Here is a 25500-nt window from a genome sequence, read left to right as displayed (position 1 = left end):
TTCCCGTAACATCGGCACGGCTGACTCTGGCGGGAACTGTTGAGGCTACGCTAACCAGGAGACCGGCTAACCAGGAGACCGGCTAACCAGCGGACCGGCTAACCAGCGAACCGGCTAACCAGCGGACCGGCTAACCAGCGAACCGACTAACCAGCATACCGGCTAAGCAGCAGCAGCAGAGATAAAGCTAAGTGCACCATGTCGTACGCACCCCGTTGACCACCGTTGTCTTTTCGTATCTATGATTTCATTGGAGTAGTGACAACGTGGGGTGTGTGACACCTGCACGAACTAGAGCTTTTCGAACAGAACATTCTCATTTCGACTGTATTTACACGGGTTCAGCGTGTTACTATAATTTTCTACATAGTACTGGCATTTTGTCAGTGAACACTGGTTTTTTACGTGTTGAGAACGTAAAAGGAACATATTTTGAGTGAAGGCTCGAGGGAGGTGGAGAGTTTATACATAAACAGGCGTCTGAAACTTATACTTTTGTTGACTCTATTTAATTGTATGCCTGCGAGAGTGGATCGTGGTGTGGTTAGTTAATTAGTAGTAATTAACCGGTTCATAATCACCTTGAGTGATATATTGAAACGTGACAAGCGCGTTACCAACTGAGCTATATCCCCGCCCCATATACATTTTTAATAACTTAAGTTTCACCAGAAAGAAGACGTAAGGGCTTACATGTTACTTAATATGAGTGTACATGTCCATTAAGGAGTATGTGCATTTTTCAGTGTGAACAATATTTTCTCTGACCCGTATTCTGACTGCTGACAAAGACTGGGACTCACAAGTATACAACTCTCCTGTGTTCACTTTCAAGTGAATAACTATCGTTCTGATATCATTTTAAAGTGAAGCTAAAGAAACCTGGTATCGGCACTGCTGTGCATCTCCTATGATCTCAATGGTATCAAGGCACGGGTCATAGAGATCAATTTAGATCTAGATCTATTTCCGGTTGTGTTATTTTCCTTCCACCATTCCTCGATGGAAAAGAGTTCGTGTTGTTTTTGTTTTAATTTTTGTCTTTGTCGTTGATCATTGTATACACAAATTACACAAACGTCATCTTGTGAGGGACCAAAAAATATTGAAACTCTCGGATGATTTTTTTTTTGTGGTATCAAACCACAAAAAAATCATCCTCGAGTTTCAATATTTTTCGGTCCCTCACTCGATGACGTTGTGTAATCTCTATAAACAGAACAGGCAATCTGAATATGATTCAAGGAAGAATGAGTTTCAAGGAAATAAATAACACCGAGCTGATTCCCACTAAAATAAACAAATAAAATAAAAAACCACACTGAGGGACCAGGGGCCACCCAGGTCCCCTGGCGGTGTCCAAGGGCTGGTAGGGATGTGGTGGCAACGCCCCCTGTAGCTCAATCATTTTGACCTTGTATGAATTTAACACCCTCTGGTGAAAGATAAATTGTGCATGTTGTCCCTCTCACCTGGGTTAAACTATAAAACATGTTAGTTACAGGCACGTGTTCAGTTCAAAAGTACATGCACTTTTTTGGTTTTGTTTTTGCTTTCGCGTAAATCCACAAAATCGCTGAGATTAGTACAGTTGAATGTTTGAGAGTATCGATTTTTTGCTTGGCATAACAGCTGAAACAAAGGGATGTGAACGCTCTAAATGCATACGGCATGTGCAACAAAAGTGTCAGTTATGCGAAACCAATCTCCTGGCAGAATAACAAGCATTGAAATGAACAAGCGAATAGCATCCACACACAAAAAGATGATCGCTGTAAGCTCATATGTTCCTCATTCAATTTACCTTAACTGTATATGTCCGCTACAACGCACCATGTTACGCTGAAAGTTTAACAGTTGACAGCTCTGCGCAGGTTAGGTGATGCTTGTGGTGTGAACATATAGCATTCATTCTGCAGCAAGAGATCGGTGGGTGGAAGACTTCCTGGTGATGAAGGTGCCGATGAAATGGGAGATGCCCACCAGGTGTTGTTGCTGCAAGAACTTCAGGTAAGCGTCCTTCACAGTCTGCACAACACAAGCATCATGAAAAACAGATTGAGCCAAGTGGGAATCAGAGCTATATACACTGATCTAAACACAATGGCTAGCGAGTCCCTTCTTATTGGCTATCACAACGTTGACGCCACTGGATCCGCCATCTTAGGACACCGTTCGATACCGTGAGAGAAGACTGATGTCAACTCGTGAAACTACGATTATTTCCCTTGGACCATGTTTGTTAGTGTGGAGGGGTATACAGGGATCGCGCTAGCTTTTTAAAAAACGCGTAAGTCATACGCAACGAAACGAAAAAAACGCGTCACGGACCAATATTTTTGCGTACTACGAAATCACGTACAGACACAAACAAAACACGCACGAAAGACTTAAAGACACTCCTTACCTAAATACGGCGAGTTTTCCTGTCGAACTCCGCGCACGCCTGTCGAATAACACCCCTGCTGTCTCCAACCTTCGGGCCTTGCGAGTTTGTTTCCCGCTCTAATACGACTAGACACACTTTCCGCCTTTTGGAAGCGCGAGATGGGAGAGCAGCTAATGTCTGTTTCATTATCCGACAAGACATTATCTGGTAATACCCTCGTTACGTTCGTTTGCGATACTTCGATGCAAAAAGAAACGGACTTTAGTTTTGATGCGCAGATTTCATGTGTGTCGTCACTTCTCGAGCCCTATAGTCAGTTTCAGGATCGGGTGATTATTAAGTCAGAGCAAAAGCGCTGCGTGAAGACAAGAAAAAGTTACAATATTTTTGCGTATGGCTTACGCGGCGCGGCGAAAAAAACGCGTCAGCGACTTTTAAAATGCGTCAAATACGCAAAAATCGTGCGTAAACGCGATCCCTGGGTATAGTAAGATGGCGGCACTCTGGTTAAGCTGTTTCATTGGCTGTGCGCTATCCATTACTTTTAGATCAGTGGCTATATATATATATGGCCAAAGGGAGACCACTGGTGGAACAGGAAGTACTGTATGTGGTTATGGTTGGGAGGAGTTCCCTTTCTTTAGCCTTGTTTTAACTTTGCAGCCTATGAGGCTTGCGTTTTACTGGGGTATGGGGATAATTTCATTTAGTTAATAAGAGGTAGAGTATCTGAAATATACAGAAACATCATGAGATGACTTCTTGAAATCTTGTGAGGTTTCCGGCTGGAAATGTCAGGCTGCTTCCTCCTTGAAAGAAATAAGCTAGTACAGCAGAACACCCCCCCTTTTAAGACCTCAAACAATCTCATCCAGTCTTTAAAAAAAAGTACAGTCTTAAAATATAGGTAAATAAACGGGTAAAAGTCTTTAATCTGGGAGGCGCCCACTGTGTATTTTTTTAAACTAATCGTACTGCTCGTATTCTAGACAATCAAGCGTACAAAATACGGCGAAATCGTATGGGTTCCCAGGTCTGTTCTTAACTCAGAAGCACAACTGATAGAGCAAACTGTCAAAATGATGGCTTCACATACTGCCACATGAATCCATAGAGATAAAGAAGAAGCTAGCAAATTGTCAAAATGATGGCTTCACATACTGCCACATGAATCCATAGAGATAAAGAAGAAGCTAGCAAATTGTCAAAATGATGGCTTCACATACTGCCACATGAATCCATAGAGATAAAGAAGAAGCTCTTCCACTCTCTCTTTGTCTTTGACATAAAACAAAGAGACAACATTCTGTTGTTCTGACAAACCTGAGACATGAATAACAGTTTGCATGATAAAGATTTGTGACAGTTTCTGTCAGAGAAGCTTGGTATGTTTTACAAAGCAAACATTTTATTTCACAAAACTGACTTACCTTCAACTGATTTGGATGAACCTTCTTCCCTGGGGGCTGAGTCTGAGGGCAAGAATGAAACAAGTATGTTTATCAATCAGCAAGCAGTAGACGTTAAATATTAAACAATAGCATATTAATAAATGCTTTCAACTGTAAACACTCATTCAGAATTTCACATCTTTCTACCTGCTCAAAGGCAACAGAAAAAGGATACTTATGTAAAAATAGATGCAGATGATGCACTGATGTGCACACACACACACACACACACACACACACACACACACACGCACACACACACACACACAAGCCTCACTCAGAAAATTTTGTCACACCACGAAAATTGAAGCCTTATTAAACAACCATAAAATTCAAATGATCGATTCATCCCACACTCACACACACACACACACACACACACACACACGCCTCACTCAGTAACTAAAAGCTTTGGCAATGACCCGTTTTAGCCCGTGTGAGTGTCACAGTTCCACTGAGTGAAACTCAAATGGTCGCTCTTCTTTCCCTATGTAACGTCACTTCCATGAGGTCAATGTTGGACTTGGCCAAAACTTTTCAGCACACCAATGAAGACTGAGCAAAGGATAAGGATAGGATAAGGATAAGAAAAGGATAAGATTTCATTTAGTCCTTTGAGGTTACCCTCATGGAAATTCGGGCTGCTTTCTCACTGGAGAAAGAGAGTTGCCATACAGTATACTGCGCTACCCATTTTGTATTCTATTTTTTTTTTATTCGTGTATTTGTTTGAGGTTGTAATGTTTGTGCGGGTGTTATAATGCAATATGTAGCCGTATGAGGGTTCCAGTCTGTGAGTTGTACATGGCCGGGTGCTAGAGAGCTGCATGAATGAGTAAGTGCATGTGGAGCTGTATGACTGGGTGAATTGTAGGTTGCGTACGTCCGAGGGGCACATGTAGCCTGTGTGTCTGAAGTAGTGGGTATGTTGCGTAAGGGTGTGCTGATATTGAACTTCAGTTGTGTTTTGTAAATGTCTATATATCAGTGTATCATGTCTTGCCACACACATGCCAAATTTCCTTGTATTGATGAGGATAATAAAACTTCTTGTATCTTGTATTTCCAAGCCCTGACATTTTCGCTGTCAACTTGGGTTCCTTATTTTGCGCATGCACGCACATGGGGGTTTTCGGCCACCTACTGACTGAGCAAATGACGATGATAGAGAGACCAAAACGCTGGATACACACCTTGCGAAAGAAATTCCAGGCTTGATCCAGAAAAGCCAGACCCTGGAAGATGGAGAAGCGGCTGCTTGGTTGCCAGACGCCCAGGTTTGCCAAAACGGGGACCACCGTTACCGACAGTGCCTTCAGCGAGCCTTGCTTAGGATTGCTGAAAGTTTTGTTTCGCCACAGAGTGTCGCACACATCCACCAGCATCTCGTTGAAAGCTGTCACGCTTTCTCGCTGTCGGCCCGGTATGTGGGCGAAAGCATCCTTGTACCTAATGAACAAAAATGTTTCCATGTTTAACAGAAATCTTTTGTTTTCTGTGTTTGTGGAGAAAACATCCCAGGCAGATCATAAAACCTACCAGTGTGTCAAATTTGGAGGCCCTAGCTTGAGAAATACCTGAGAAAACCTCAGGAGTCAGGGTAATTTTTTTAATATTTTTTTTTATAAACTGCTGACCAGCCTTACAGCACTGCTCACTCTCTTGATTGATCAGGTGAGTCAATACAGTGGAACCCCCCTTTTAAGACCTTACAAAATCTGAGAAAATCAGGTCGTAAAAAGAAAGGCAAAGCCCATACGACTCACATGCTTGACCTTGACCTTTACATGACATTGACCTTCAGGGTCAAGGTCAAATAACTAAACCTAGCAATGACATCATACACTAAGAACTGCTTTACACATTTTTCCTACCATAATACATGTGACCTTGACCCAAGGTCAAGGTCATCCAAGGTCATGCAACACAAAGCTGTTAATTCAAGACATAGGAAGTACAATGGTGCTTATTGGCTCTTTCTACCATGAGATATGGTCACTTTTAGTGGTTCACTACCTTATTTTGGTCACATTTCATAAGGGTCAAAGTGACCTTGACCTTGATCATATGTGACCAAATGTGTCTCATGATGAAAGCATAACATGTGCCCCACATAATTTTTAAGTTTGAAACAGTTATCTTCCATAGTTCAGGGTCAAGGTCACTTCAAAATATGTATACAATTCAACTTTGAAGAGCTCCTGTGACCTTGACCTTGAAGCAAGGTAAACCAAACTGGTATCAAAAGATGGGGCTTATTTTGCCCTATATATCATATATAGGTGAGGTATTGAATCTCAAAAACTTCAAAGAAAATGTGAAAAATAGCTGTTTTTTAGACATTTATGGCCCCTGCGACCTTGACCTTGAAGCAAGGTCAAGATGCTATGTATGTTTTTTGGGGCCTTGTCATCACACACCATCTTGCCAAATTTGGTACTGATAGACTGAATAGTGTCCAAGAAATATCCAACGTTAAAGTTTTCCGGACGGACGTCCGGACGGACGGGGGGGACGGACGGACGAACGACTCGGGTGAGTACATAGACTCACTTTTGCTTTGCATGTGAGTCAAAAAGGAGGTAGTCTTAAAATGGGGGTATATTAACAGAGGTTATGAACAGAAAGTCTGAAAAAACAGGATCTTAAAAGGGAGGAAGTCTTAAATTGGGGAGTCTTAAAAGGGGGGTTCCACTGTAATGGTTTAACACTTTCGCGACGGGAGGTGACTAAAGTAGTAACAGCGCTGACACGCCCACGGACGGGAAGTGACTATTTTAGTAACAGACATACAAGGTACACGACTCGTAATTGCTTCCCGGTTTTTGAAGCTTGCAATAAATTGAGTTGTTTCCCTTGATACACGTGACTTGCTCTCCGCCATCTGCAAATTAGAGAAGATTTGAGTGGTTTTTTCGAACAAAAAAAATGAATTGAAGGCGAGCCTTGTCACGGGAGGAGATTCTCCGGATGTTGGATCTTGAGGATCCTGTAGATCATAATTCCGACGTGTTGTTTTCGCCTCAAGAAAGCGATAATAGCAGTGATATTGAGGAAGAAACAGTCCTGTTGTTGCTAGTATGAGTCGGCAAACTACACGTGGTAGGGTGGTACTGCAAGAATCTTCGAATTGTGTGGTTGCAAGGGGGGCGTGGCAGCACTGATAACAATGGATGGCTGGAGCCTCCTAATCATTTTGGAAATGTTCATAGGTGTACAGTTGGGACTTTGTTGTGAAAATGTGACTTATATTCAATATGGATTACCTATATAGACATCATTTAGTGAGTGTCACAGTTTTGTTTCATTTGAGTCAGGATGCTGTGAGTGAATGCGGGATTTGCTTGTTTTTTTCTTTGTACTGTCTCCTTATTTCTGTGTAGAATTTTAACAATATTTCAGCTAATTCATAGGGTTTACACCTTGTTTGGTTATAAAATTATTTATAATACTTTCTGTTAAAAAATAACTTTCAAAAAAGCAGTGGAAAAGAAAACACACACAAAAAACCGTTAAAAAACACAAATTATCCCCCTTTCACCCCCCCTTTGCTAAAACAAATCGCGTGACAAACTTATAAATAGCACGACTGAACTGGGCATCCATTTTTTAATTAGTACACAAAATTTGGTGGTGATTGGACTTAATTCAAGCTTGCTAGACAGATTTCTTTACAGTTACTGTTTTTTGGGAAGTTTCTTGGTGGCAAGCTTGGGCAGGAAGGACGTTAACGCCGTGGCAATGCTAGTCACAATAGTGTTAAACATCTCACCTGCAGAAGGCAGCAGCCATTCTTGAGATGCAGGGAGCCGAGTTGGAGAAGAGAACGAAGCGGACAAGGTGCGGGCATGGTAGAATTATGTGTTCCACCCCTGGGTGTTCTGTCAAACTTGACAACTGCAAACACACAGCGAATAAACACAATTATACATACACCAGGATAATAAAATGCTTCTCAAATATATATATATATATAATACTAGATGAATACCCGCTTCGCCGGGTACGGCTGCGCCGGGAAAAAGTCGAGCCGAATACCCGGCTGTGCCGGGGACCCGGCTTTGCCGGGTGTACGCCGGTGCACCGCACGAAGGAAGGGAGATAAACGCGCAAAACACTGGAGAAGAGTAGTGACCTTCTAAAAATAGTATAACGGGAATATGGATTGAGCGTTGTCGACAGTGACCTTCTAAAAATAGAAACGGGAATATGGATTGACGCCACACGAAGGAAGGGAGGTAAACGCTGAAAACACTGGAGAAGATAAGGAAGAGTTACTGGAAATGGATCCAGAGAAAAACCAAAATCGGTTCAGCGCTGCGCGCTGAGAGCACGTGTTGAAAATTTTCATCGACCAGATTGTGTCCGGGGTCTCTCTGAATAAGCCCACCAAATTTGAAGCAGATCCATCGAGAACTTTGGCCGTGCATCGCGCACAGACACACAGACACTAGTCGTATATATATATAGATATATATTTTGTTACTACAGAAAAGGGCATTTTGTCGAGTAGACATTGCTGTTAATGCATATGGCGTTCGAGGTGCCCCATTGTCCGTTGGTCACTAAATTAACACTTTCTACACCACCTATGATGACCAAGTTTTTTTTAGCCGAGACAAGCTGTGCTGCAGCAGGTCACTCAGAATTGCAGTAACTGTGTAGAAACTGTATCAACACGCTTGAATGCAGGCGTTAGATGGACGTTACAGGAAGCGACTGAAGCTAACAGTCTGAGCGGATATATCCGTACCTGGTCAGATAGAGCCAGATGAGTGGGTACGTATATATCCGTACCTGGGATACAATGAGTTAAAAGGAAAGCAACAAAGTGAGCAGAGTGCCACTCACCACACTGATGTAGTTGACGACGACGTGAAGCAGAAGATCGTTCTCCCCCTCGGCCTGCAGCCCTACCACCGCCAACTTGTTGATAAAGGACGTCAAGTGTTGCAACACCGCTGATGGTTGTACCGTCTCATTCACCCGTTCTGGAAACAGTATGCCCCTGGAGAAACGCTAAGCACAGTTAAATCAGTATCATGGCGCGCAGCCGTTCTGGAAACAGTATGCCCCTGGAGAAACGCTAAGCACAGTTAAATCAGTACCATGGCGCCCAGCCGTTCTGGAAACAGTATGCCCCTGGAGAAACGCTAAGCACAGTTAAATCAGTACCATGGCGCCCAGCCGTTCTGGAAACAGTATGCCCCTGGAGAAACGCTAAGCACAGTTAAATCAGTATCATGGCGCGCAGCCGTTGTTTCTAATGTTCAGGCCGGAAAACTAGATAAAATATGACATGAATCAACCCTCAGACTGGTTGTCACGACATATGTCGTGCTACTTTACGTATACTGTCACCTGGTTGTCACGACATATGTTGCGCTACTGGCTCAGTCTGTTTGGTCGGTTCCGATTACCTCCCATGGATGCGAAAACCTATATGACCGATTTTCTTTATTTTTCTCTCTGTTAATTCACCAGTTGCTATGTAACATGTGTTGGAGAATTGCACCAGTGTAAGGGTTAACACAGCTCCCTACCTTACTTGACTTACCATCTTAGTCTAAGAATTCCTGAGTTACTGTTAAAAAATCTTTAACTGATAGTGAAAAACTTAATGTCGTATGCATTTAGAGCGCTTATTTTCCTTTGGCTATCAGATCTCCAGAGCTCTGCCAAATCTTGTTTAAGATTTTGTCTGAAACCACATTTCAGACTCTCACAAGAGCTTGATGTGTGGCGCCTATCAGGATGAAAACACTTACAAACTTGGCGCAGATTTTAAAGTCGTAGATGATGGGTCATCCAATGAAATAGCCGCTGTCCAGTCTTTGTGACGTACACACTCGTAGGCAGCGTAGTTTCGTAGCAACTCTGTCAATGTTATCAAACATTGGCACTGAAATTGAAAACAAGTATATTGCAGATGCTGATTGTGAACGTCAAGATATCCACGGAAACAAATGTTTTCTCCACACTGTAAGGACCTATCTACTCTGAATGCGTCTGTCACTCAACCGACATTATGATAATGAATATTAACCAGGGACGCATTTATACAAATGCTAATGTTATACTCTAACACTTCCAAGTTAAGGTTCTAGCAACCTCCAGAGGAATGGATCCACAGAGCCCTCCTGAGGAAACTACAACATTGTTGCTCGGACATGTTCTTCCATATTTTTGTTATTTTTTTTACTTCAGACAGGTGAGCATGAAATTGTACAAAATGTTAAAAAAGTTTAAAAAAGCATGCTTTCCAGAAACATTACAATAACAAAATAAATTCTAAATTGTGCAATCTGCGGATCTCAAGAATGATCTGTGGAGCTTGGAAAGTGGCAGAAATGAACTCTGTCAAGAGTTTATGCGTTGTGGAAGAGTTGGTTCCCCTGGTTTTTCCCTGGCTTTTTTATAGTAACACTGAGGCCAGCTACACATGACATTATTGGCAAATCACTAGCGAACGGTGTGTCTCTGCACGTGGCGGCGATCTCTGCCAGTGAAATCACGGACATCCCAATAGGATTAGCTCTGATTTGTGCTTTCTGCACTGTCCAGTCAATATAACATTATTTTCGTTCGAATGTACGCACATCAAAAATGACAATTGCCATTGCTGATGTGATTGCGATTCAGTGCAAAAATTGAGCAACGTGTGGAGACCTCCAGCTCGCTGATTATCTGCATACAATGTCATGTGTAGCTTGCCTTGATGTTTCAAGGAACACCAACTCTTACACAACCCATAAAAACCCAATGGAGTTATTTGCAGAATTCGTCTATTGAAGACTCCCTCCCTTTAACATCTGATTTTTTCAGATTTTTTCAAGTTGTAAAGGGGGGTTCCAGTGCATATGAATGAAACAACTAAGACACAGTGTTCACCAATACCTTGAAGTAGACAGAAGAAGAAAAGTACAGCTGCCTCAGAGGTTCCAGTATCAGGTCGTTCAAATCTGCAAGAAACAATACACAGCACTGAATCAAACTCTGTTGTTTGTGTTTGAGGACATCTAGAGTATTCAAGGCATGTTTACATGTAACTCACATTATTCAGCTTATTTATTTCATAAACCTCAAGACCTTCATAAACCTTGGGGGCCCGGTAGCTCAGTTGGTAGAGCACTGGACTTGTGATCGAAAGGTCGCAGGTTCGAATTCGGGCCGGGACGGACACGGGTCAACTTTATGTGCAGACCCAGAGACGGAAGCCATGTCCCACCCCCGTGTCATCACAATGGCACGTAAAAGACCTTGGTCATTCTGCCATAAGTGCAGGTGGCTGAATACACCTAAACACGCAGACACCTGGGTAGCGCGACTCCGTTGCTGCTAGCTTTCCACTGGGAGGAAGCGACCCGAATTTCCCAGCGATGGGACAATAAAGTAATGAGAAATGAGAGAAATGACAAAAATGAAACTTGATGTTCTGTACTTATTTCTAGTGTATACAAATAACAGATTAAATCATCCTCTTCTTCTTCTGCGTTCGTGGGCTGAAACTCCCAAGTACACTCGTGTTTTTTGCACGAGTGGAATTTTACGTGTATGACCGTTTTTTACCCCGCCATTTAGGCAGCCATACGCCGTTTTCGGAGGAAGCATGCTGGGTATTTTCGTGTTTCTATAACCCACCGAACTCTGACATGGATTACAGGATCTTTTTCGTGCGCACTTGGTCTTGTGCTTGCGTGTACACACGGGGGTGTTCGGACACCGAGGAGAGTCTGCACACAAAGTTGACTCTGAGAAATAAATCTCTCGCCGAACGTGGGGACGAACTCACGCTGACAGCGACCAACTGGATACAAATCCAGCGCCCTACCGACTGAGCTACATCCCCGCCCGATTTAATCATCAAATTTATGTAAGCGTTTTCCACTGGTACAAAATTGAGATGGTTCCAAAAAGTGTGTGTTATAGTTTCTTTGTCTCACCTTTCATAGTTTATAATACATTTATATAAAATCTACAGATTCAAAACAAACTTTTCCTGAAAAATGTATAAAAATGCACACATGCTTGTATGTTTGCCATACACATTTACACAAATAAAAACTTTCCCTAACAAATATATAAACATAAACCGACACACATGCATGCATAAATACAGACACATATATATATTTACACAAAGGAAACTAGCACATGTAGGTTTGTTTTTACCTTTACTTACACTTACACACACACAGGAACTTACCACTAATTGGGTACATCTGACACCTAGAAATGAGGCGGAAAATGAAAGGGCCATAATCCATGCCGTTCCAGGTATGCAAGAAGGATGCTAAAAAGTTGTCGATCACAGGCACACCCTCCTGCAGAAGACATAAGATTGATGGAAATTATGACAGATAATGACAGTCACACAGTATACATTTTAAATTTCACTTGCAGAAATTACTGACCACTGCCTTTTTGAGACTGAACCAGTGATGGCGCCAGTATTTTTTCAAACCGGTACACAAACTTTTATAATGCAAACAGTCCTGAAAAAACGGTAGGCTGGTCACTAGAACCAGTAAAAGTCCAACTGGCTTTGTTTTACCAGTGAAAAATTACGGTAGTTTAAAAATCAACCGGCAGGTCATACCGGCTGCCATTTTTGTTCCGGTATTTTCTCATTTCAACCGGTAAAATACCGGAAATTAACGGTTAACGCCAATACTGTGAACACCCCAAATAGCCAGACCCTGTCACTAGAGGTCAGTCATTAGATGTGTTTTACCCAATAGTGCTACCTCTCAATACAAAGAGATCAACACAGTCACATTCACAAAATCTACAACACAGATGTTGCTTTCATTTTTTAATGAGATCCACCAGCCACAGGCACACCTAAATGACTTTTTTTATTTTATCTATACTAAATAACACATAAAGACAAGAAGGGCAAAGCCCATACGACTCACATGCTTGACCTTGACCTTTACATGACCTTGACCTTCAGAGTCAAGGTCAAATAACTAAACCTAGCAATGACATCATACACTAAGAACTGCTTTACACATTTTTCCTACCAAAATACATGTGACCTTGACCCAAGGTCATCCAAGGTCATGCAACACAAAGCTGTTAATTCAAGACATAGGAAGTACAATGGTGCTTATTGGCTCTTTCTACCATGAGATATGGTCACTTTTAGTGGTTCACTACCTTATTTTGGTCACATTTCATAAGGGTCAAAGTGACCTTGACCTTGATCATATGTGACCAAATGTGTCTCATGATGAAAGCATAACATGTGCCCCACATAATTTTTAAGTTTGAAACAGTTATCTTCCATAGTTCAGGGTCAAGGTCACTTCAAAATATGTATACAATCCAACTTTGAAGAGCTCCTGTGACCTTGACCTTGAAGCAAGGTAAACCAAACTGGTATCAAAAGATGGGGCTTACTTTGCCCTATATATCATATATAGGTGAGGTATTCAATCTCAAAAACTTCAGAGAAAATGGGAAAAATGGGAAAAATAGCTGGTTTTTAGACAACATTTATGGCCCCTGCGACCTTGACCTTGAAGCAAGGTCAAGATGCTATGTATGTTTTTTGGGGACTTATCATACACCATCTTGCCAAATTTGGTACTGATAGACTGAATAGTGTCCAAGAAATATCCAACGTTAAAGTTTTCCGGACGGCCGGACGGCCGGACGACTCGGGTGAGTACATAGACTCACTTTTGCTTCGCATGTGAGTCAAAAAGCAACCAAACAACTCACCTGTAAGAAATCTGTAAGGTCTACTATCATTTTCAACAGCTTCTCATTTTCTTCCATGTTTGTTGGGGAGTGATTCAAAAACTCTGAAAGAAGAAAAGCAGAACATGGAGAGAGAAAGAGAGAGAGAGAGGAAGAGAGAGAGAGAGAGAGAGAGAGAGAGAGAGAGAGAGAGAGAGAGAGAGAGGAAGAGAGAGAGAGAGAGAGAGAGAGAGACTTGGCAGAACGACTCTTTAGGCCTTAGTAGCGAATACCTACTACTAGTGCGCCAGCATTAAGTACCTTCAGTAAGTTTGTTTAACACAGCCGTGAAATCTTGTACTCAACAAAGGAGTACGAGTTTAACTTATCAATGTGCTTGTGGAGAAAACATTATTATTATATCAAAATGAAGGACAATATTTTTCAAGAGAGAGAGAGAGAGAGAGAGAGAGAGAGAGAGAGAGAGAGAGAGAGAGAGAGAGAGAGAGAGAGAGAGAGAGAGAGAGAGAGAGAGAGAGAGAGAGAGAGAGAGAGAGAGAGAAAGAGAGAGAGATAGGGAGTTGGCAGAACGACTCTTAAGGCCTTAGTAGCGAACACCTACTCCTCGTGTGCCAGTATCAAGTACCTTCAGTAAGTGCGTGTTGGAGCCAGAAGGTGAATCGTGTGGTCACCACCCTGTCACCGGAGTAGGCCATCAAGTGCTGCAGAATGGGATCTCGCAAACAGGCCGCTATCTGGCTGGGGAACTGGTGGAAACGAGACAAGACGTTTTGTAAGTAACAAAGTGCACTCAAACCTGTTCACATTTTAAGTTTACTCCCTTGGCAACCACAAAACATAATTTCAGGTCAAGGTCAAGTTATTTTTGTGTAATACACATGTAGTGGTACCTGTCACCAAGTGCATTTTGCTCATTTATAACTGAATAGCCAGCATGTGATAAAATAAACAAAGCAGATGAGTTTCTATTTTCTTAAAAACACACACACACACACAGAAATGACAGTTGAACAAATATGTGACCCTCCACCACGAAATGAGTCGCATGTCACCTCGCGCGGTTCTGCGCAAGACTTGATATAAGTCCGGAGAGTGTATGGTAACAGCGTGAGGGTCACCTTAGTCACAGGCTTATAACTCAAACAGTTTTTGCTCTTTTCTAAAACGGGTTTCACCACTGGATAGAGCATAAAAAACTCTTTAGGAAAATGAAAAAATATGAAAATCATGCAAAGGTGACATGCGACTCATGCCGTGGTGGAGGGTCACATATGGACTTCTGTCCTTTTCAACACAACTCTAAAATCACCGAGTTTCATTGAAACAGCTGTTTGACACAGGATTCCAAACCGAAGTGAGAAAAACAAGACAGACACTGAGACAGACAGGGTAACAAAAAAGAGAAGAGAGAAGATAAGCACTTTCATACTTGTTTTTTTTATCCAGGCATCATCCTAACGCAGGATAGCTTTTATGATAACAACGAACAGTTTTACGAAAATGTCAACAAAATTTACACTGAATCAACATCGTTAGATAAGCAGACTCATTAGCTGAGTCCACACTCACAGTAACGCAGGTTACCTCTATCTTCTCCACATGTTGAAGCAGGTTGACAAAATTGTCTATCCGGACAAAGGGCACTTTCGTTGACTCGACAGACAGGGAAAACTTGTCAGTTGTTTCCTGTCGGTCTGTGCTGGCGGAGCTTGAGTGAGCTACTGGAACTTCCAGGCGCTGTTTCTTTCTTGGCTGTTAAGAAAAACAACAAATTCTTTACTAAGTGCGACTTTCTGTTCGAAGCAACAATCTAAATATGACATGTAGGCACAACATCACTAAACAAAATATGATAGAGACAACTTATGTTTTTATTATCTTGAGTGAGAAATTCAAACAGTGACATAGACAACTTTACGTCTTTATTATATTCAGTGATAAATTCATGTGTTGTGCATTCACAACTTCAAATAACATAAAAGCGTAACTTGTGACAGATGTCCGTAGTTTTGTGGTTGCACTAACACTACCGCACATGTCAATAACAAGAAGGGCAAAGCCCATACGACTCACATGCTTGACCTTGACATGACCTTGACCTTCAGAGTCAAGGTCAAATAACTAAACCTAGCAATGACATCATACACTAAGAACTGCTTTACACATTTTTCCTACCAAAATACATGTGACCTTGACTCAAGGTCAAGGTCATCCAAGGTCATGCAACACAAAGCTGTTAATTCAAGACATAGGAAGTACAATGGTGCTTATTGGCTCTTTCTACCATGAGATATGGTCACTTTTAGTGGTTCACTACCTTATTTTGGTCACATTTCATAAGGGTCAAAGTGACCTTGACCTTGATCATATGTGACCAAATGTGTCTCATGATGAAAGCATAACATGTGCCCCACATAATTTTTAAGTTTGAAACAGTTATCTTCCATAGTTCAGGGTCAAGGTCACTTCAAAATATGTATACAATCCAACTTTGAAGAGCTCCTGTGACCTTGAAGCAAGGTAAACCAAACTGGTATCAAAAGATGGGGATTACTTTGCCCTATATATCATATATAGGTGAGGTATTCAATCTCAAAAACTTCAGAGAAAATGGGAAAAATGTGAAAAATAGCTGTTTTTTAGACAACATTTATGGCCCCTGCGACCTTGACCTTGAAGCAAGGTCAAGATGCTATGTATGTTTTTTGGGGCCTTGTCATCATACACCATCTTGCCAAATTTGGTACTGATAGACTGAATAGTGTCCAAGAAATATCCAACGTTAAAGTTTTCCGGACGGCCGGACGGACGGACGACTCGGGTGAGTACATAGACTCACTTTTGCTTCGCATGTGAGTCAAAAATGGCTAGAGAGTAACATATCCACACCAAAACCTGAACAATTTAAAACAAATGATAATTTAATCAACTCAATCAAATCAGTTATTCATGTAAACACATCTTTTAGTTGTAAAGCAGTGGCTTTTATTTTCTGAACACAGGTAGCCTCTAACTCTAAGAAACAAAGCAACGTAAGCGCTCTTAATATGGACAACAACATAGAGAATTATGTGGAATCAGTCTTCTTGCACCTGAGAGAATAAGATTAATTGAATATTTCCGGTGTCAGGAGACTGGTTCCACACAACTCTTATTTACTGGTACAAACAGCATATATGTCACTCTCCACCACAGAATGAGTTGCATGTCACCTTTGCATGATTTTCATATTTTTACATTTTCTTAAAAAGTTTTTTTTATGTTCTATCCAGTGATGAAAACCGTTTTAGAAAAGAGCAAAAACTTTTCGAGTTATAGGCCTGTGACTAAGGTGACCCACACACTGATATCCAACACCCCCCGGATGTATTTTAGGCCTAGCGTAGAACTGCGCGAGGTGACATCCGAGTCATTCCGTGGTGGAGGGTCACATGTATGAAAACAGTTCAACAACCTATCACCCAAAATGTCCTTTTTTGGTCCCCCACACGCACACACACCACAAACACACAGACACACACAGACACACAGACGCACACAGACACACACACACACAGACACACACGATAACAAAAAACCTACTGGTGGCCGACTTGTAAGCTGTGTGGACCTAGACACACTGAGCTCTTTGGGATCCTTATTGTGCGAGTCTGAAAGGGATGCTCTCCCTTGGGCATCTGAAGCAGCTTTCTCCACGATCTCCCGAACCTGGCTCTTCCATTTGCGGTCGTAAGAGCCGAAAAACATCTGAAAATACAAACACAGGGTTACAATTACTCTTTACTGAATGGGACGGAGCAAAGATTTTTTTCACATGTGGCACATGGGAAGTAACTCTGTCAATTTCAAACTTAATATAAATCGTAGTAACCGCTTAAAGTTTTCTGAAACAGCTCAATCTTCGCAAAAAAAATCAGTAGAAAATGAAATAGATATGCGTTGAGCGGAGATCTTCGGCCCTCCAGAGGAGTAAAAAGGGGTAAAATAGACTTGAAAGCAAACAATAAACAAGCATACATGTATGTATATACGCACAGATTTCCAGACAAATATCAACATTACCCTGTTTGATGCAGGCAAGGCAAAAGACACCAGGTTGGGATAGTAGAGTTTGTAGATCGTCAGCAGTCCTGTGAGGCATGCTTGAGCACCCTGCACACATTACATAAGGTTATTAGCGCACAACAAAAGTTACTGCTTTACCTTTTGTTTCTATATCAGTATATGAGAGGCTGCAATACATTGTACAATGATAATAATGGTATTCCTATGGTGCAAAACTAATTATAGTTATAACTGTTTTACAAGTAATTAATGGTTTATAAACTACATACATAAGTAAACAACTCTGTCTACATAAAAATACTATCACAAAAAGTGTATCAAATACATCCAACAAAACCACTCATTCATGTACACTATGATGAGATGAAAAACCGAGGTCCCTTCGTGTACACTACATTGGGGTGTGCACGTTAAAGATCCCACGATTGACAAAAGGGTCTTTCCTGGCAAAATTGTATAGGCATAGATAAAAATGTCCACCAAAATACCCGTGTGACTTGGAATAATAGGCCGTGAAAAGTAGGATATGCGCCGAAATGACTGCAATCCGCTGGTCATGTGAATGCGTGATGTATTGTGTAAAAAAAAATCCATCTCACACGGCATAAATAAATCCCTGGACCTTGAATATGTGCGCGATATAAATTGCATAAAATAAAAATAAAAAAATAAAGAAATTAATAAATCCCTGCACTTGGAACTGTACCCACGGAAAACGCGCGATATAAGCCTCATATTGATTGATTGAGTGATGAATTAAACCAATACACACAAACATGCAGATATGCTTAGTCACATACAACAATATTCATGAATATAAAAGACTATTTACAAAAGTATACAAGTACATTTATAACACAGTCTTAAAAAAAAGCAATGCATGATTCAACAATCAAAATAAATTATTAACACTTTTAAACATTCTTTGTTATTTTAATTTGTGGCATTTTCAAATGTGGTAATAGACGAATTCTGAAAATAACTGTCGGGTTTTCATGGTTTGTGAAAGAGTGAATACCCTTGCTTTTACGGGGACAAATATTTGGGGGCCAATCACTAGCGAGAGGCCAATCACTAGCGAGGGGCCAATCACTAGCGAGGGGCCAATCACTAGCGACGGGCCAATCACTAGCGAGAGGTGTGTCTGAAACACGTGGACAGGAGCACGTGTGAATTTATTTATCCATGAAAAAGCAAGGGAACTCACTCTTTCACAACCCATACAAAGCCGACAGTTATTTCCAATTATTCCCCCCTCTGCTTCTTTACCTCTGTAAACTTGTAGAGCTAGTTATTTTTCGATAAACACCCAGCAACCAAACAAATAACGACCCAGCAACAGCCTGAATCCTTGATAGCGCAATGGGTTGAGAAGCTGTCCTGCGTCGGTACTACTTTTGCGCTAAAGCTCGCATTTTTCATGATCCGCTAACTTCGACCATTATTTTTTAATAATCACTGAGACTCGGCATGTAACCTCTACATATCGTCTATTACATAACATGTGTAAAATCACTCTCACTACACAGTGTACAAACCCTCAGCAGGTATTCAAGACAACATTGTCAAAATCCTAGCCAGATCTCTGCAGATATACTTTAACTCACACACTGACATTTAAAAATTAAGTGGTGCCTGTGATGTGAGGCCCCTCTGATGAGTGGACACCTCCAATGAAAGGAAACCTTCTAGAGTCCCTTTGTCTATTATATTGACCAAAATATACCTGTCATGACAGGCCACCTGCAATATAGGGACACTTTGAACTGGTCCCAAGGGCGTCCTTTCATCACAGGTACCCCTGTAACCAATACACGTAGTACCGTAACAATAATGATTTACAATCCACAAGGGTCCTTAGCGTCTTAGTTCTTACCACACGCCCTTTGATGAGGGAGAGGAGCTTGCGGACACGAAACATCTTGACGTCCTCTTTTCTAGTGAGGAGGAAGAGCAAGTGGCACACGTGTGGCATCTGAACCAACAGAAGAAAGAACAATAAGATGAGTACGCTCTCTTGGAGATGGAAACAAACAGCAAATGTCACACGTGTGGCATCTGAACCAACAGAAAAAAGAACAATAAGATGAGTACGCTCTCTTGGAGATGGAAACAAACAGCAAGTGACACACGTGTGGCATCTGAACCAACAGAAAAAAGAACAATAAGATGAGTACGCTCTCTTGGAGATGGAAACAAACAGCAAGTGGCACACGTGTGGCATCTGAACCAACAGAAGAAAGAACAATAAGATGAGTACGCTCTCTTGGAGATGGAAACAAACAGCAAATGTCAACAACAACAAAATCACAAAATCATACAAGAGAATCTTTGCAAGCATCAACCCCTAGGTTTGGAAGCCTGGAAAGACAGGAAAACACACAAAGCAGTCTGTGGACATTTAAATACATTCCTCCAGAAATATCGACAAATTTATAACATCATGCAAGAGATACTTTTCCGCCATTAAAATACAGACAGACAACACATGCATAGCATTAGCAAACAAAGCAAAGCTATTTGCATACATGTTCATATTCAAACAGTTTCACTCCAAAACAAAAATAGAGGAGGAGGCATCACACAACCCAAATAATTAATAAAAAAATATTAATGGTATATATTCCAAGGTACAAAACCTGTTACAGTTGTTAGTGCCTTACAAATACAATACTGAAAAACTAAAATTAACACAAATAATACAAGCATGTAAAACTAAAAGTAAAATACTAATTTACAAAACATCAACTTTACTTCACAATATAAACAGTGATGTGAACTAAATCTACACTGATAATTTAACAACACGCATAAAATATCACTCACACTACAGGATACATATTTACATATCACAACCACTTAATGTATGTAAGCAGAGCTATTTAAAAATAAATTCCCGAAGAAGATTATATCATTCAAGTTGATCTTAGCAGACTTTTTTGTTTTGTTCAAAAAGTACACCAAGACATACTGACCATAACTTGGCTGTCAAGGAAGAGAAAAAGAATTCCGTAAAGGCAGTGAAGTTTGTCATATCCATCAATGTAGTCATACACCACAAGTATCCAGCGAAGCAACAGAGCCTGGAGAAAAATTAATCATATATAGAAACATATGTACATGTACTTCTGACACACAGTGATGGTCCCGGAGCTATTATTTTTTCAAACCGGTACGCAAACTTTGATGATGCAAACAGTCCAGAAAAAAAAGGTAGGCTGGTCATTGGAACCAGTAAGAGTCCAACTCAGAGTACTGGTTTTGTTTGTTTTACCAGCGAAAAAAACGGTAGTTCTAAAAATCAACTGGTAGGTCATACCGGCAGCCAATTTTTTTTCTGGTATTCTCTCGTTTCAACCGGTAAAATACTGGTTATTACCGGTTAACGTCAATACTGGACACAGAGAGAAAAAGCCTGATATGTATTCATTTGGCAAAGTCAACTTCGCAAAGCGTTGGCACTACATTTTCCGCAAAAACAAGTTCATGCTCAATTAAGGATAGCCTTAAGTCTTAAAGGCATATTAACTCGATGAATATACACGCTAATTGCTTTACCAACAGCTGGAGACAGACTAAATTAAGTTCCCTGCAAAATATTGTGGTCTTGGACCCCTTAAATGATGAGATATTTGAATTTTCATTTTGATCTGGATCGTCCTATTTATAGATTTGGCAACACATGTAACGTTGATGCAAGGGAGAGAACACCGCGGCTTTGTTGACATCCTCACTTTTTCAGAGGCTAGAACAAGCTGTAATGCATGTATTATGGTCCGCGCATGGTGACGCATCGTCATTATATGGTCTTATGGTGCGTTTGACATCGATTGTGGGCAAACTACACTTTGTAAACACGGGAGCGCGTACATATGCCTTTAACAATACATCTTACATCAGGCAACATTACAGAATACAGAATGTTCTAAAACCCAAGACTGGGAAAGTCATCCTGCTTTTGCACTCAAATTAAAATTTAAAAGGCATCAACTCAAATCACGCAGACCCAAACATACACATGGATAACAAGTCTCAACAACAAAAATTACACATTCAAAAACAAGCAACATACCATCTCTTTCTCTCTCACAGACAGTCACACCGACACACACACAACTACACCCATATTCTTACACAGTCACCTCGTACAAACCTCCTGTCATTGTATACACAAATATTACAGTAGCAGTGGCATTGGTATTAAATTAAAATGAACACAGTACACAACAATAATCATTTTTTAATCAGAGTTTCAAACTACAAGTACAAATACAATGCAAATGTAACCAAAAGTTAATAAATTTACCTGAATAGCTACAGGTGGTTTATTGGTAGACATCCATGATATTGCCTTGACAACAGCTTCTTGGGGAACTTGTGATGTTGGGATCAGGCAACGGATCAACTGACGACTGACACTTTGAGCTGCAAAATGAAGTACTTGTAATTCATCACTTCACGCACAAGAACATACTCAAGAGTCAAATTCAACAAATGAAATCTGTTTTAGAGGAAATCAAAAAGATACAAGGTAGACAGATATTATGATTATATTTATTTGTGTCCAGGAATAAATGAAACATTAAAAAATAAACATCCAAGTACGAAAACATCCTATAGCATGAGTACCGGGTGCACATTCAACGCAAAGACAAAGCTTGCAAACAAAAGAACATTGACAAGAGGGTTGCTAAAGAGAATGATGATGTCCAAGTTTTCACCATGTATCTGCAGGTCGACTTGTTGGCCCTATGTACCTAAGGCCAAAAAAAAAAAAATTGTCTGTTTCTGGTCACCCGACCGACCCTAAATTTCGGCGCCGACCCTAAACTTTTTTTTTCCAAACTCAAAAAGTTGTTTGTTTTTTTTTGGTGGTAAAGGACAGGGTGAGAAAATGAACAACAAAAACGTGTGAAAACGAAAGTCCGCTGACGATTTGTAAATGTGTTGAGTGTCTTGTCTCTATTTAAAGTGAATCCAGTCTCTTTGCGCGATTTTTAAAGTTAGTTTTATTTATTGGTCTACATTTGGGGTAAAAAAAAAATAAAAAAAAATAAAATAAAAAAAATCCCGACCTACTGACCCTATTTTTTTTAGCCATGTTACCAGAAACAGACAATTTTTTTTTTTTGGCCTAAGCAAATGACAAATAGTGAAATACTTCAAGACCAAGCTGTGCTGCCACTACTGTCTTCACATTGTACAACTTGAGTGACACAGAGGTTGCTTGCTACTTTTGGGATGAGTCAAACAGAGAAGTCAAAAGCAACAGTTGGCGAAACAACCAAGGCAATCATTATCTACAAGGACTGCTGTGGGTACCAGAACCTCAGTGTGATAGTCTTGGGAAACGCCCATCTTTACTTTGCAGTCAGTCAATGAAAAGTCGCTTTCCAAAAGTTTCCTGAGAAAGGTCATACCTGTATTAAAGTGGACTCTGTACACCCAGCTATCAAAAACAAACTAAGGAGAAGGCAGATAGTCTGGCCAGCCGAATACGTCGAAGTCATCATCTCTGCAAGAAAAAGGCAACCTTACAAAGTTGCCCAGGTGGACCACACATTCTTGAACGACTTTCTTGATCTCAGACACTTCTGGGGATCCACAATTGGTGTATATTCGCAGTCAGAAGTACCTGCCTGGCGGTACTTGTCGCTACAAGCTCATCTTCTCTGAGGAGTGGCGGCCTTCTTCACAAAGAAGAAGGAGAATACATGGTGAGCCCAGTATCATCCCCCAGCTCTACAGAGTACGGCTGACCATCAAATACACAAAGTGGCAGCACCTTCAGCATGTCAAGGAGGTTTTTCCAGTAGATTCATACCAATACTATAATGGTCTGCCCCATGGTCGTTAAGCTCTGCATTCTCATGAGTGGTCATCCTGCATAACTACTAGCTGTTCAAGGACATTTAGATGACAATTGCTCTCAAACTAAGATATCTCATTGTTTTCAAGGAATACCCTGTTCTCTATGCATACACAAAAGGCTCTTGTATTGATGTTTACGCTATGTACTTATCAGCTTCAGTTTATACTTGTTTTTGTGTGTGTTGAAAAGGTTGCAAGGAGACTGTAAGGACATTTAACACAAGGATGAGTATACATTGGTTTGTACAATCAAAAAACAAATGACAATTGTGACAAAAGAACGATTGTGTGTTTACTGCGTTTTTTAAACATTGTTTTTGTCTTTTTTGTTCGTTGGCTATGATACAAAACCTTGTAAGTCTTTAAGTTTGGTCGGGTTTTAAAAAAAGAAAAACTCGTATCTTGCAATTTTGCTGAATATCGTGCGTTTTAATTTTGACCAACACTATTTAATTATACACAGTACTTTGTTTGTGTTTGTAGATCATATGCAGAAAAAAATGGCTTATTTTGATGACAAGTTATTTTGTAAAGACGTTTTTTGTGTTTTTCTCGAAACGCTAAAAATCTATTTACGAGGTTTCAATCGGACAAGGGCGATATATATATATATATATATCTATATATATAGATACATGTATTCATGACTAAGATAAGAATTAGAATTCGCCAATTGATTGTTCACAAGATGATAAACTACACTGTAGCTCTAAATTAATGTTATAACCCTCAGTATACACTACTCACCAAAGTATCCACTGGAAGCAGCGTCCAGCAATGCTGTGATGTGCTGAGGATCCAATCCACTTTCTTCTGCAGCACTTTTGACTGTCTCCAGTGACATCTGTAGCTCCACATTGCCTCTCACAACAACTTTTGATTTGCCTAGAAGAAGTCAAATAACATGCATTTTGGTCCATGTATAATATATGCATGATCCATTCCCCGTGATCTAAGTGTTTTCTGCAATCAAATCAAGATACAGTAACCCCACAAGCTCGTTAACGCCTCCTTTGAGTTTGATATCAACATGGCGATGTCAGATTCAGAACCAAGCTATCCTGCCAAACTGTCCCTTAGTTGTGGTGCTTTCAAATGAAACGCTGAGTTTCTGCATTACACGTTACGTATATTGCCCTTTCACGTATGTATTTGTAATGCTGCATGTATGAGCATTGAGCCGTTTTAGTTTCAGATTACGTTGGTTCGATTGTCGAAGCAGACGACACTTCAGTCTTCGGTCATCACTATCATGAGTCGACTATGAACCTTTTACCCCGTTTGGAATAGAATCAAGTTCAGAATTGTAGTTATTTATTGTGTACGTACATTTTGAAAAGTATCGGACAGCCTCTTCCAAAGTCCGTTTTCTGCGATCGCTTTTCTTCGTACTCATAATTATTTGTAAACATGTGCAGGAGAGCCTCCGCCAAATTTTTGAACAGGACGTCTCAACAAATCTCGGCGATTCTCGTTCGCTTTTCGTCGCGCTGTTTGCAGATAATTCATTTGGTCTTGTATAATTTCAGGATTTCAACTTTTAAGAATACTTTTAAGTTGTTACGTTATTAGTTTACAGTATTTTATTTTTGCTGCTCTCGTCTTAGAAGAACCCGATGAAAGTGTAACGTTCTTTCTGGAAATCTGAAGGACTGCCTGCACTACTTAACCAAAGAGAAAGCGAGAGAGAGAGAGAGAGAGAGAGAGAGAGAGAGAGAGAGGGGGGGGGGGTATTTTTGTTTTTTTGTTGGCGTTTTGAGCTGAAAGTTGTAAGTCTGTTAAGGATTGCTTTCTTGAAGTTGAAGTGTACACATCTAACCGAGTAGTCATCCAAACAGTGAGAAGAAGGATAGGATAGCTGTTGAAGACAAAAAATATGCATGATATATACACACACACAAAAAAAAATGAAATATTAGATATCTTGATGCTTGGCTTTAATCATATTTGTTTTATTAAAATTAGTGTACAATACAGGGATACAAAACCGGGCACTAATGAATGTCATTCATTGAC

At 40.6% G+C, this 25500-nt stretch overlaps 1 protein-coding gene across 1 annotated transcript; it reads right to left on the bottom strand.

Moving 5' to 3' along the window:
- Positions 1-1213: 1213 nt before the first annotated feature.
- LOC138946259 (centromere protein I-like) lies at positions 1214-24924 on the bottom strand. Its single transcript, XM_070317796.1, has 18 exons — positions 24814-24924; positions 24232-24369; positions 21920-22038; positions 20589-20696; positions 19490-19588; positions 17611-17700; positions 17131-17295; positions 15133-15300; positions 14174-14294; positions 13570-13652; positions 12047-12164; positions 10738-10802; positions 9609-9742; positions 8692-8848; positions 7613-7737; positions 5034-5289; positions 3820-3861; positions 1214-2028 (listed from the first exon to the last, which is right to left on the bottom strand). The coding sequence occupies exons 1-18, from the start codon at positions 24878-24880 to the stop codon at positions 1909-1911; spliced, it is 2175 nt and encodes a 724-aa protein (XP_070173897.1). The 5' UTR covers positions 24881-24924; the 3' UTR covers positions 1214-1908.
- Between the last annotated feature and the right edge of the window lie 576 nt (positions 24925-25500).

The sequence above is a fragment of the Littorina saxatilis genome, linkage group LG13, assembly GCF_037325665.1.
Source record: "Littorina saxatilis isolate snail1 linkage group LG13, US_GU_Lsax_2.0, whole genome shotgun sequence".
NCBI lineage: Eukaryota > Metazoa > Mollusca > Gastropoda > Littorinimorpha > Littorinidae > Littorina > Littorina saxatilis.
Note: the sequence above shows the minus strand (reverse complement) of the source record. Positions and strands in the feature narration are given on the sequence as shown.